Source organism: Monomorium pharaonis, chromosome 1, assembly GCF_013373865.1.
Source record: "Monomorium pharaonis isolate MP-MQ-018 chromosome 1, ASM1337386v2, whole genome shotgun sequence".
In the NCBI taxonomy this organism is placed as follows: Eukaryota; Metazoa; Arthropoda; class Insecta; order Hymenoptera; family Formicidae; genus Monomorium; species Monomorium pharaonis.
Window position 1 is genome coordinate 19,517,463 of NC_050467.1, and position 13,015 is coordinate 19,530,477.

The following is a 13,015-nucleotide window of genomic DNA, read 5'->3' on the forward strand; positions in this document are numbered from 1 at the left end:
AGAGCAGTGAAAAGTAACGAATGAAGGACGGGGAAACAGAGAGAAGAGTACGTGAAGAAAGATCGTATGGGGAAAAGCTCGCATCTGCCAACGCCGGAAGCCAGTTCGTTACGGTCCGTCGACTCGTATAGAATGGTATACCAGGAATTTTCCAATTTTAAAGGCAGATACACCATCAGGCAATCGTAGGGGTAGGAGAGAGAAGAATGGCTAACACATCGTAGTGATGAGATGGCGAGAAAAGCAAAGTATCCTTCATTTTTTATTCTATATTTTTTCTCTTTTTCTCATTATACAAAAGCATAACAAGCCAAACTGAGTTTGAAAAATTCAATTATAAAAAATTTACTTACCGAACAAATAATCACTTATTAAAAAAATAGTTTATAATGAATATTTATTTACAAAGAATAACACAGACTTAATGTCGACAAACTGGCAAATTCTTTATTCAGTATCCAATTACTGGCGGCAAAAAGTTATCTTCATCTTTGATTGAATATTTATTTACCAAAAAGATGAATTTATAGTTACATTTAATTAGATGATTATATCAATAAATATTAATTGTCCCATGACAATCACAATGAAATATTATACAAGTTTAATTGGCAATAGTATTCTTATTTCAATTGCGCTCAAGTATTATCTATGCAAATTTCTATTCGAGGAATCGTTAATGGTAACTTTATGCCAATCTATATGCGTTGGTAGAAATTTATGCAGGGGTAATCGATTGCAGATATAGTGTGAGGTTTGATATTTTAGCGAAAGTCTCAGACATTCCTTAATTAGATTCATCATATTTGCCATCAAATTTAAAATGTATTGAGAATTCGAGAAGTCATTCATTACAGGCTAATTTAACTTCATATTCAATGAACGAACTAATATGATTTACGCATTTTTTATGCACGGTAATAAAGGAATCTTAACGTTAGACGAACAAACGATAAGAACGTACTTTTCATTAAGAGGTGGTTTTCCAGTATCGCTTCTTCTAGGCGTCCTGGGCTCACCGTTCTCGTCTCTGTAGAAAGCGTATAAGCTCACAGAAAATCCTAAAGCGTGCAAGATCTCGTGTTTAACGGTGCTGAGCAATGTTTCCAACTCCTGTGGTTTCGTGCTGATGCTTCCCGGGCATAGGTTGGCATGACCAGCTATCGGCCTGGAAGCAATTTAGTTCGCTTCAGCAACCACGAAATCTCCTTCCGTCTTTATTTTAATTACAGCATCTTGAAATTGTATTAGTTCTATCATTACTATTTTCTTGAAAAACATAGGAATTTTTTAAAAAATTTGCAAGATATATGTATGATTAGAAAATAAATTCGCATATAGACACAAACGTGTAATTTTCGTAAAGGATACTTAGACTGAGTAAAAGCTACGCGTAACGCTATATGTTACATGAAATGTTTTTTTTCACACTCGAATATTTTAAGGATTTTTCCATAAGCAAAGAGCAACATGACGTACGAATATCGTCGATCTATCACGATCAGACGTCGTGCGAATAATAAAATTCGCGTAACGCCATTTACATCGACCGTGGTACGACATACGCGACGTATGTACTTGACAGACAAATTTAATCTACTCAATATGCGTTCACGTTTCGGCGGAGTCATAAAGTTAGACGTCAAATCAGAAAGCGTCACGTTTAGCTCCTGCAATTTTCGATTATAAAAATTTGATCCTATAAAATATTTTCTCGATTGCAGACAATTTTTTTTAGATTATTATTTTTCATATTATCTTAATATTACTTATATTGTTATTGATACTACTGTAATAACTATATAGAACAAATTACAATTTAAAACAATAAATTTAAATAAATAGAACGTCTGATGTTTAGAAATAATTTGTTGTACAAATAAAATAAAATACATCGTTTTAATTAAAATCATTAATATGAGAGTTCGCTATTGTTAAATCGTTCGTTTCGTACAATCTCTCTTATAAATCTTGTCAAATATTTAATCCGCTGTTCTCATGAAATATATTCATGCCAGATGGTGTTTGCCTTCGTCTCTACCCTTCTGTTCATACAAACAGCTAAAATTGCGCATGTTTCAATCATCACGCGCAATACATTAATGTATTATTAATAACGTTCTCAAAATATCGCGACAACTAAATTTATGCTATTAAATAATGTTGAAAAATATATTTTTAATTTATACAATAAGATGTTAAAATTCTATAAAAATATATTCCTGTTTGTATTTCCTATTTCGTTATTAACGATAAATATTAAAGAGTTAAATCTACTATACTTAATAAGTTAATACAATTATTAAATATTATTAAATTGTTTTTATCGACAGTTAAACTAATAATTCGGACTTACCGATCCAAGGCTGCTTCCTGTTGACAATGAGCAGCGTAGGCTACTGTTAAGCCCTTGTGACATCTTTCAGTCTGCATAGCGGATACATAAAAGACAAAATCGGCACCGTCGATTCCCGGACCAGCTTTACTTCCTTCGGCTATTCCGCAATTGTGTCCCGTCGCATTGCACGTTCTGCAAACCTACATAAACATCCAAGTTTAAGAAATATATAAAAAGACGTACCAGTGATTAGAGAAAAGCACTGTATTTTAAAAAGTTCAAGAAATTTTCGATTTTATAATAATTAACAGTTAGAAATGAAAAAAATTCTCATATCTTTTAACATAAAAATTTTACATCAACGTAAAATGAAGTTACAGGCAACCTTGCTTATCGTAATGAGAGTCAGACACGCAAAATACTGTAAGGAAGATTGCATCCTGTAAATGATGAAGTACCCAAAAACATTAATGCTGACGAACCGGAGCGGAATCGCATTACCGTCAAGACACCTTAGGCGAGGAGGTAAATAATTTTACGCCATCAGCGAATACCGTCAACAAGGGTGATGACGCCCTCGCCTTAATAAGTTATCCGACACCAATTCGCCTCTCAGGGCTACTCATCAATTAGTGCCTCTCATTTCCAAGCTGCTATCGTTAAAGCACATCCCCTCAGTATGAGTCCCAGTAATCGATCAAGATAAAGCATCAAAAAAATATCATATCTCTTATTTCGAATATACGCGATCTACATGAAAATATAAAGATCCTCCTATCTATCGCGAAATTATAGTGTTATCTTTCAAAAGAACCAAATTTCTCTCAATCAAATTTTGCTACATGTATTATGCAATACGCTTGCAATTAATATTTGTGGATAATTATATACGAATAGATTCAATCATAGTAATTATAATTATTAACAAAGACCATAGGCAATGTACATCGTCGTAATATTTTATCATAAAATTTGGGTAATTATAAATTTAGTAAATCAAAGACTTATTCTGAAGATAATGATAATAAATTTCAATAATGTCATCTAATATCAAAAATTCTTTATTGAAAAAGCATTTAAAGCTGTATATGTTTGTTGTATTAACGCTGTACATCGAACGATCAATAATAAAAATGTTCAATTCTTTAATACATCAGAATTTATTTCAGATATATTAAACTAATTTTGACATTTTTTGTTGTTAAATGTAATATTTAATTGAATTATTACTGCTCATCTATCATTTAATACAAATAAAATAAATCATGGTATATTTCATTAATTTTTCATTTGTTTTCTATACACACACATATAAATAAATGAATAGGTAGATATAGAGAGCATAAAATACAAAATATTTCAAAATACATATTCGTTATGTTTCTATAAATTAAAGATTCATTAAACAAATTTTTAATTAATTATTTTAATAAAATTTTAAGTAAATTAAACAGTTATTTCTTGTAATTTTCAACATAAATATATCGAAACAATATAATTCAAATTCTATACTGAAATACTTATTTACAATTAATTTACAAAATAAAGTTTTGTAAACATAATCGCAAACATTTGATTATTTTACATCATAACGAGCAAGTAAGTTGTCAATTTCACCATGTGATTCTCAAATGCCCAAATATCAATGCCAATGCTCGATGTATTCGTTACTCCTTTGACTGGCTTCGATATTTATTGCACGGTTTAACTCAGCTTAGAGAACTTATCGGGTAATTACTTACGTCAAGATGGTCCTCCGGGACGCGTACTTCACCGCACATAGTAACAGGACGGCAAGTATCTATACAGTGTGTGTGGTGGTCCTTGACGAAAACTTGACTACTCTCGCATTTCCTGCAAGCATACCGAAATGCCGGAAATTATTCACGGAAATAAAGCTCGTCAGAATTAGATTGTAAAATATCGCGTTTCCGCAAGCGCACCGGAAATTGCTCATGGAAATAAAGTTTCTCGGAATTAAATTATAAAAAATGTTAGATTCAACACACGCGTGCCAAAATTGTTCAATATTATTTAATATAAATTCTTGATATGAATTAATTTGAATTCTTGCGGAATATTTATTCCGCAAATATGTAAATACAGAAATTTCAATAAATTCCCATAAGAATTATGTAGAGTAAATTTCAATACACGTTCAGCAAAGATGTTTCATATTGTGTTTACATAGACTACTCGTCCGTAAATCTCGTTCCGAAAGGGAAAATAGCTATCAAGATTTACAAGCGAAATACAATTTTATTTTTACTTTCTATTGAATACTTCAGGAACTTGCGCGAAATGATTAGCCGTCACTTAAGGGAAAAGCATCTGAGAGAGTCGGATAAAAACGGAAAAGAATAAAAAAAAGAGTGAAGTCATTTTAAATACAAAGGGGCAAAGGATATTCAGTGATCGGTGTTATATAAAACAGATTAACTCGAAGAAGATTAACTTAAATGAACGGCAATGTAGTAACACACACATCAATACAATTACAGATGTATTTCTATTATGCACATCGGATATTAAAATTTACGTTATATTTAATCTTCTCTCACATCCGTATTATTTCTCAAATACATATTGTCAAATACATAATTTAATTAAATGATGCGCCTGTGTGTGAAAACGTTTTCATATATGCCAATAAGTATTTAAATGAGAGCTTCAGATTAATATTCTATTAAAATCTACTTGAAATTGGCTCCTGTGTAAACGTGCTATGTAAATTAATACAGTATGATAATATTGACGTGGTATTACAATGAAGCTGACTACAGACTTTACGCTCTTCTCTTTTTCCGAAGTGTATACTCTCGCGTACACGTTTTTGAGTGGTATTATCTGACGAAAGTCAAAGCACGACAGTAACGTTGCTTCGGGACATCCCGATGGAACTGAAATGGCTATCGCAGGACAACGATGTTCCATCGACGCCGGACGATATCGACGATATATACTTTTATAAGGTAAAAGTGGATCCAACTATATCAGATACGATGGTGCTACCAGCAAGGATAAAGAAGACTCCAGGGAAAGGTGAGCACTAAAGAGAAGGTGCACTTCGCTAAATAAACGTCGTGACACAAGCATGTTCGACGTTTCTGATAAGAAGACATTCTCACTGATGTTGGATCAAAATTGCAAGGAGGATCGATATGTATCATCCAATGAAACAGTAGATCTTTGTAAAATTTCTTTATAAAAAATAAAAATTAGTTAATAAATTCCGATAGAGAACGCAGAGCACATACACATAATACACAACTTATAGCAAGTCCGATTGAATAACGAATAGTATATTATCTAAAAACGATTTTTATACAAATAACATTTATGGATACATACACCTTTTGTTCTCTTAATTAATATTTTTGTTGAAAGAGATGCATTAATTACATTTTGACAACATTACGAATAAAATATCAAAGTCATGAAAATATCATAAATATTAAATTTACTATAAATGGTTACAATATACACAATATATGTTTCAAGCTATAATAAGAGAGGTCAAAGGAGGGAAGGGGGGAGAATTAACCAGATATGATGTCATCAACGGACTGGTTAATTTTCACCGAACAATATGTGGATAATGTCAACGTCCAATATTATGTGACACTGATCACTACAAATTGGATGAAAGACCGAGGGAATTAATTAATGTCGCATCAATAATGAGAAAAATGTCTATTATTAGTGCGATGTAATGTAAAACATGCAACTCGCTGACGTAGATTCGCAATTCGAAGGGAAAAAGATATTAACTTTCCGGCACATTATGTGCAAATCCGAAAAAAAACTTTAATTACTTAAATCTAAGCTCTATGGCTTGGAGGGCTGTATGCTAAATGTATAAGCTAATCGGATCACATTTCTGGCCAAGTTAATTTGTATAAGGCAAAACAATTTTTTGAGATATTCCATGTTCAGATTATCAGATAGGAACATATATAATTGTTCGAAAAACTCCTACAGAAAAACTATCTGACATGTATCATCCGCAGAGAAAATATTTTGTGTGTCCTGATCATGATATGGTGTATAAGTCCTTCAATTTCTTAGAATTTACTATTTCGATCTCGTGTAATGCGGAGCTTCGAAATCGACCACGCAGTCTATAGAAAGAAATGCTGTCCGTAAATAGTACAGCAGTTTCCAAGCAATTTACTGTTCCGTTAAGAGTATCCTCCGGCTACTTCTTTTTCTTGTGCCTTCCCCGTTCAAGATCCTCGCAGAGAAAACGGAGGTGCGACTTAAACCGTTTCTCTATTGCCGACGCGAGATACATTCTTGTCAAGATAGAATCTCGCAATTTCGGGGACTTCGCAAAGTCGGCTCGATATCGCTATAGGTTTTTCGTGAAAATTACGCGCATTTTCTTTTCTCAGGAGAAGTAAAACACTTCAGAATGTTTGTTTATAACAGCAAAATGTGTACAAAATATTAAATTTATTTTTATCTTGACATATTTTTTTCTTTAAATATATCGAGACATCGATAGTTCAATCGTATACCAGTTATAATAAAAAATTTTCTTAAATTAAGTTTTTTCGAAATAAAGTATATTTATCATTTAATTTTTTGAATAAAGTTTAATAAAATTGTAATGTTTATAAAGTCTACTTTTTACAAATTCGAAAAACGTTAAAAATTTTTAATTATTTTTAACTGCTTTAATTTTAGTTTTTATAGAAAAAATATTTGTACAATAAAAGAGAAAGCGCGAACGCGGGAAAAAATTATTCAAAATTTTCATAATAAAAACTTATTAATTTATACATAAAATCTGTAACACAACACACAAACTTAATCATTTATAATAAAGACATATGATGTCTAATATTTATTTATTAAAAATATATTTAAAGCATTGTGTTCTGTTTTTCATGTTCGCAAAGCGATAGCAATTTATTTCATAATAATTTGCCTCATATTTGCCTAACGTGCAAATTTAATCCAACATGGAAGCGCAAGCTTATAGAGTTAGCGCTTAATCCCTTTGGGATGACGATTGATCCCACCAAAATGACGTTCGATCCCATCTAAATACACACATATGTACAAACGATGAGTAAGCGAAAATCTTCTCCGCTACGGTAATCAGCGATACGTTACATTGGCAAACGGATACGATACAGGTGACACACGAATCATATCATAATTATACAATTATTATACATAAAATTCATATAAATGTATGCATGTATGTTTACTAAAAATTAATATTAATATTATTAGTATCGAACTTAACAAAATACGGCAAAACTTTAACGTTACTTCAAAAATGACACATTAAAACTTTCATACAACATTTCAATCTGTGAACTTTTAAATTTTATCAACGCTGAAATTTTCCCAAATTAATACTTTGTAATTTGTTAAGAATAATTTTTATAGTATATAAATATCAGATTGCAAATATTTTAACAGACGCGAACGCGTAATTCCTACGTTAAAAGCACAAAATCCTCGGATTATCTTTCTTTCATATCAAAATTTTCAAAATTCGGAAATACTTTCCGGCATGATGGCAAGGACGAAGACGCTGATGGTGACTTCCAAAGAACTTTATCATTCGGGTAACTTAAAGAAGTCCCGAGCACTTTGAAAGCACCACTCCGCTGCACTTACTCGGGACACGTAATGCCGTGAGTACGGATTTGTTGCAGTGACACGCTTTCTGCATTACCAAGAGCTCGTTGGGTACCGACACCAACCCAACATCCTTCGGTTCCTCCGAAGACGTATAACAGCTGGTGAAAACCGCACGATTCACAGTTATCATGTGGTCGCACGAAAAAAATCAAACCAGAAATTAGCACACAAATTTCAGATGTACAGAGACATACGCATATTGATTTCAAATATACCTATGTCTAAGCATTAGTACTGTTTTTTTACTTTTCAAAAAAAATTTAGTAATGCGGAGATAAAATCAAGATGATAAAATATATTGAGTGAGTGCAAAAATTTTCAATTTTTGACTGAATCAATAGATGTTTTTTATGTCCACTATATTGGTAGACAAGTCAATTTAGAACCTAATCGTTTAGAAAAAAATTGACTAAATTTATAATATTTTTTAAATAAAAGTGAAAATGAGCGAACAAAGATTTCACGTACATAATAATGTATTTTGAAAAGAAACAAATATTTGAAATACGTAAAAAACGTTGTGATTTAAAGAGAATGTTGTATAAATTTCAACCTGCGGAAGATGGTTCGCAAAATTTAAATAAATTTTTAATTTCAAAGACAAAATATGCTCTGAACAATTTTCTAATATTGACGATGACAATATACGCAATTTACAAACTCGTAAATTTCAACAGAAGAAGTTGTTAATAAATTAAATGTTTAAACAGGTCGATTGCATTAAAAAAACATTTATTGAAAACCTATAGAAACTTTTGCACTCATCATTTAGTATATTTACTCTGAATATATTACATGTAAAAGTTATAAAATTTAATTTTAATTTTTAGTAAATGACAAGTTTTATACATTGACACTGTTATAACGCGCAACCGCAAGCTCTCACGGCATTCAAGTGATAATGTTCTTCACTTAGCGCTCGAGTCAGTCCTTTGTAGCGAACATACCGAGAGATAAAAGCAGAAGGCGTTATGCGCCTTATGCAGTTTATATGCGCGCGTTATATGTAAAACTCTATATGCATATATATGTAACTGAGAATGCTCATTTTCCTTTGAGAACGGAAATCCGTTATATTCGTCTTCTTCCTGCATCCTTTCAGCCACAATAGTACCTTATATTCTCCTTCGTTGCTGCAGCAAAGAATTTTAATGCAATTCTAAAGCTATTTTAGTGTACGTGTAACCGCGTCACCCTTTATTCGTAAAAATTTAATTAAATTCATATTTGAATTTATCGAATCTTTTGTATCGACTTACAGTCATGTTCTCATAAATTTTACGTGTTATCACGTCTACGTTAATTAATCTATCTTTCAAAAGGTTGGATATGAATAACTTATATGTACTTTGCTGCACGTACTTCGCGATTTTAACTTGAATCTCACAGACGAGACTGAGGCTAGAAATTTTATACGAACTCATAATAATGTAACCATATACTTGAGACTCGCTATAGATTGGCTATGTAACGATATAAATAGCGGAACATTGCTGCATGTACTTGTAAATTTTGCATAGACATAGAGTAAAGTAGCGAAGTAGTTAAGGATGAAGAGTACTTGAGAGAAACTTCTCCAAAAACGGCGAGTAGTCATCGCAGTTGAGTGGCACACCCGACCCGTCTGACATATGAAGTGGTATACTACTTGCGTACAGATCCTTCATTGACGAGTAGATATAACCGAGCGTGCAGTATGTTCGACCGAAGTCAACAGCAAAGCAAACTACTGCGGCCTACAGGTCAAGTGGTGTATTCTCATACGCGATCAGCCTACCACTACGCAAATGTTGGCGAATTCTAACCTTGTGGTAGCTAAAGTTCGCGTTAGCATTGACCACAAAGACCACGTAGAATAAACTTAACCTAACCAATAACGCATTATCAATTTTCTAAAGTCCTGCCAACGTATGAGGATTAAATTTGTAACAGGTTTAATTTGAAAAACGTTTCGAAATTTATTTCGTAGTCGCGAGTAACGGGTAATAGAATGGCTACCGGTGATGGTGATAAAGAGCCGAGATAAATGAGATAAATAAAGAGTCATTCAAACGAAGATTAATGCCGACTCGTCAATTATCTCATTCTGACTGAAACGACAGAAGTTTTCTCGATAACAAGCAGGCAAAATTGAAATATTAAATTAAAAATGGAAAAAAAGTGAAAAACAAAGGCATTGTCGATCGCTTTCATAATAAGTTTCCATATTTACCATGCTTTTTACTTTGTCAATTATTCTCAGAAAATAAAGAGATACTAGTGAGATCGGCGCCAAGAGTTTCCTGGCGCAATTTAAATGCAATAACTACTTGAAATCTCTTTGTTGCTGGAATAAAAGAAGAACTGAAGAAAATGCACAAGAATAAACGTTGTCTGTTGTTCGCCCAAGATTCACTATTCTTTGTAATGGAGATACTAAAATGCATCGTAATGAAAGAAGTTCATAGATATATCAAACGTATTTATTTATTTAATATTGCAATTAATATTTAGACAAATTAAAAAATATAAATACGTAACAATGTATTTTTCAAATACATAATAAAACATACAAAAATCAATAAAATTGAATGTTGCTGAATTGCTGTAGGGTAAACTCGGGTATGATGGCCATAGTTTTTTAAAATGCAAAAAACATACTTTTATTTTTATTATTTTTTAATAGCATTAGGTATATTACTTTACTGAAGCTTAAGGCATGTAACATTATCGACACTATCGATTAAAGAGAAAATGCTTAATAAAAATGTTATATTATCAAAATATTGAAACGTAAACATTGGCCATCTTTCAGAACTTTTAGAGAAAAGATGTATTATCGCAGTATTACATCGTAGTAGTTGGCCTTACATATATTATGTACTTAATATTTATAAAATAATTTCAAAAACATTTAATTCTACACGTTTAGTTTCATTGCCACATATTATCACATGTTTAATTTTATTTTTAATGATTTTTAATAATAAATATTTATATAACTTTAATATCTATTTAGCTCATTATCCGCACTAAAAAAATATTTATGATATATCAAATTTAAAAAGTCATGGGTTATTTTACTCAAACTCTGAAAGAAAGATAGTATTTATAAAAAAATAGGAAAGGAAATAAAAGATATAATCACACATTAGTTTACATATCTTTGTTATGTGTTTAACGTTAATTGTGACAGTTTAACTGTAATTTATTCGACGTTGTGACAATTTTGTAATAAACATATGAAAAACTTTGTAGGCAGTAAAAAGTAAAAACGTGATAATGTCCACAATATTGTTATTTCGAATAGTATGCGGATATAAACTACAATAAATATCGATTATCTTTGAAAATAATTACAAGAACACATTATTTCGCAATTATTGGAGAAATTATCGCCATTGGCCATTTTCTCCGTATGACCATCATATCTAATTTACCCTATTTCTGAATTTTCTTCATTAAAATTAGAGAGCGCAAATTAAATACCAAATAGTCTATTTTCTACATATATTGATTTAAATTCATCAATAAAATCACATTTAAAAGTTACACATTTATTTTAAATTTCTTAACTGCATATTAGATCTAAAATACATATTATTCAAATATATACGCGTCCATCGCAATAGTTTATTCAGTGCAAAAATTATACACACCATACGCACATTCACACACACACTTTCTAGTTTACATTAATGTTTTCGGTTCTTTTTTAATTTTTTTAATTTAAAATTACTATTCACAAAAATAAAGTCGAGGGTATGATAGTATTGGAGATCTTTCTTCTCTCTCTCCTATACATAATTTTTTAATTAAAACCAATTTATATAGCCGCGGTATCAATTAAAAGCTTCATATTTCTGTTAGATATACTGCAATTTTAAAGATCGATGCAAGATGTCATTTTTCATTCCGTTTTGTTTTACATACTTCATTATCTATTTAAAGCTCTTACGTTAAAACTTTTTTATGTATGTGTCTGTTGATGTACTGTATAAAAACCCGCAATAAGTAGATAATGTTAATGAGTCATCATGTTTGCAGCTAAAGTTAAGAGCGCTGACGTTAATTAGAGCGATATACCTTATCCTATACATTATCCCTTTTCAGTAGCCTGCGTTTCTCGTTTCTCGTTTCTACCGCGTCGTGCTTCGCGTTATGAACAGTGGGGACGTGACGCTGCCAGCATATGAGCTCGGAGAATAGATGGAAAATTGGTCCCCTTCGACATAATTATGCTTCTTTGATGTAATTATTTGTAGACACGTGTAGATGAGGTACATATAACATCCTCAAAATGTTTTCATTCATTTTCAAATAAATTGCGTGAATTTCAAATACGAGCTCAGATATCTAAGTCTTTTGAAAAAGAGAGCAGCAGAAATAAAGTAAAATAAAATGAAATATATGTATTATTTGTTAATTTTATAATAAAATCCGTATCATTATAAAATAATTTATTTACATATATTCACAATGGATATGAGAACATTTTATTAAGAAAACTTAAAATGCTCTTTGAAAAGATTATATTAATATTTATTCGCTTCAATAAATAATAAGTATTATTGGAATATAAAGTAAGTTTCACAATTAATACGCAAAATTCATTCGTATTAATTAAAAAACATTCTCAGACGCTTGATATAAACTGCCAATCAATATAGAAGTTTGCAGTAAAAAAGTCATTATGAACGAATAATCAAAGTGATTCAAGCGCGGGAGATGACGGAGATCCAATTACAATGTGATCTGTTAACGCACTCGAAGTTCACTAATTACCTTTGTAACCTGTAACCTTTTGATACCGCGTACTTACTGTAGCCGACGCTAAGAATATTTTTCAAAGCTGCCAGCGGCTAATAATTAATTTTCGTGCAATGTCGAGGTACCAACGAAAAAAGCTCTTTCATGTAGCGACGTCACACAGGCGCACTTTAAAAAAAGATCGTGTCGTGGTAGGGAGACCGAATACATAGTATTTCGTTAATTAGCTGATATTAAAGAGCTCCCCTTTCCCGGGGGACAATAGTA

The 13,015-nt window shown here is 31.5% G+C and overlaps 1 protein-coding gene across 2 annotated transcripts in view; it reads right to left on the bottom strand.

The window, feature by feature from the left end:
- Positions 1 to 13,015, bottom strand: part of LOC105833563 (leishmanolysin-like peptidase) — a 265,922-nt gene that overhangs the window by 8,106 nt on the left and 244,801 nt on the right. For both annotated transcript variants that reach the window (XM_036287491.1, XM_036287497.1), the window contains 3 exons: positions 4,081 to 4,192; positions 2,357 to 2,538; positions 965 to 1,168 (listed from right to left, as the gene is read on the bottom strand). In XM_036287491.1, the coding sequence (XP_036143384.1) occupies positions 965 to 1,168; positions 2,357 to 2,538; positions 4,081 to 4,192 (498 nt within the window). The remainder of the gene's footprint in view (positions 1 to 964; positions 1,169 to 2,356; positions 2,539 to 4,080; positions 4,193 to 13,015) is intronic.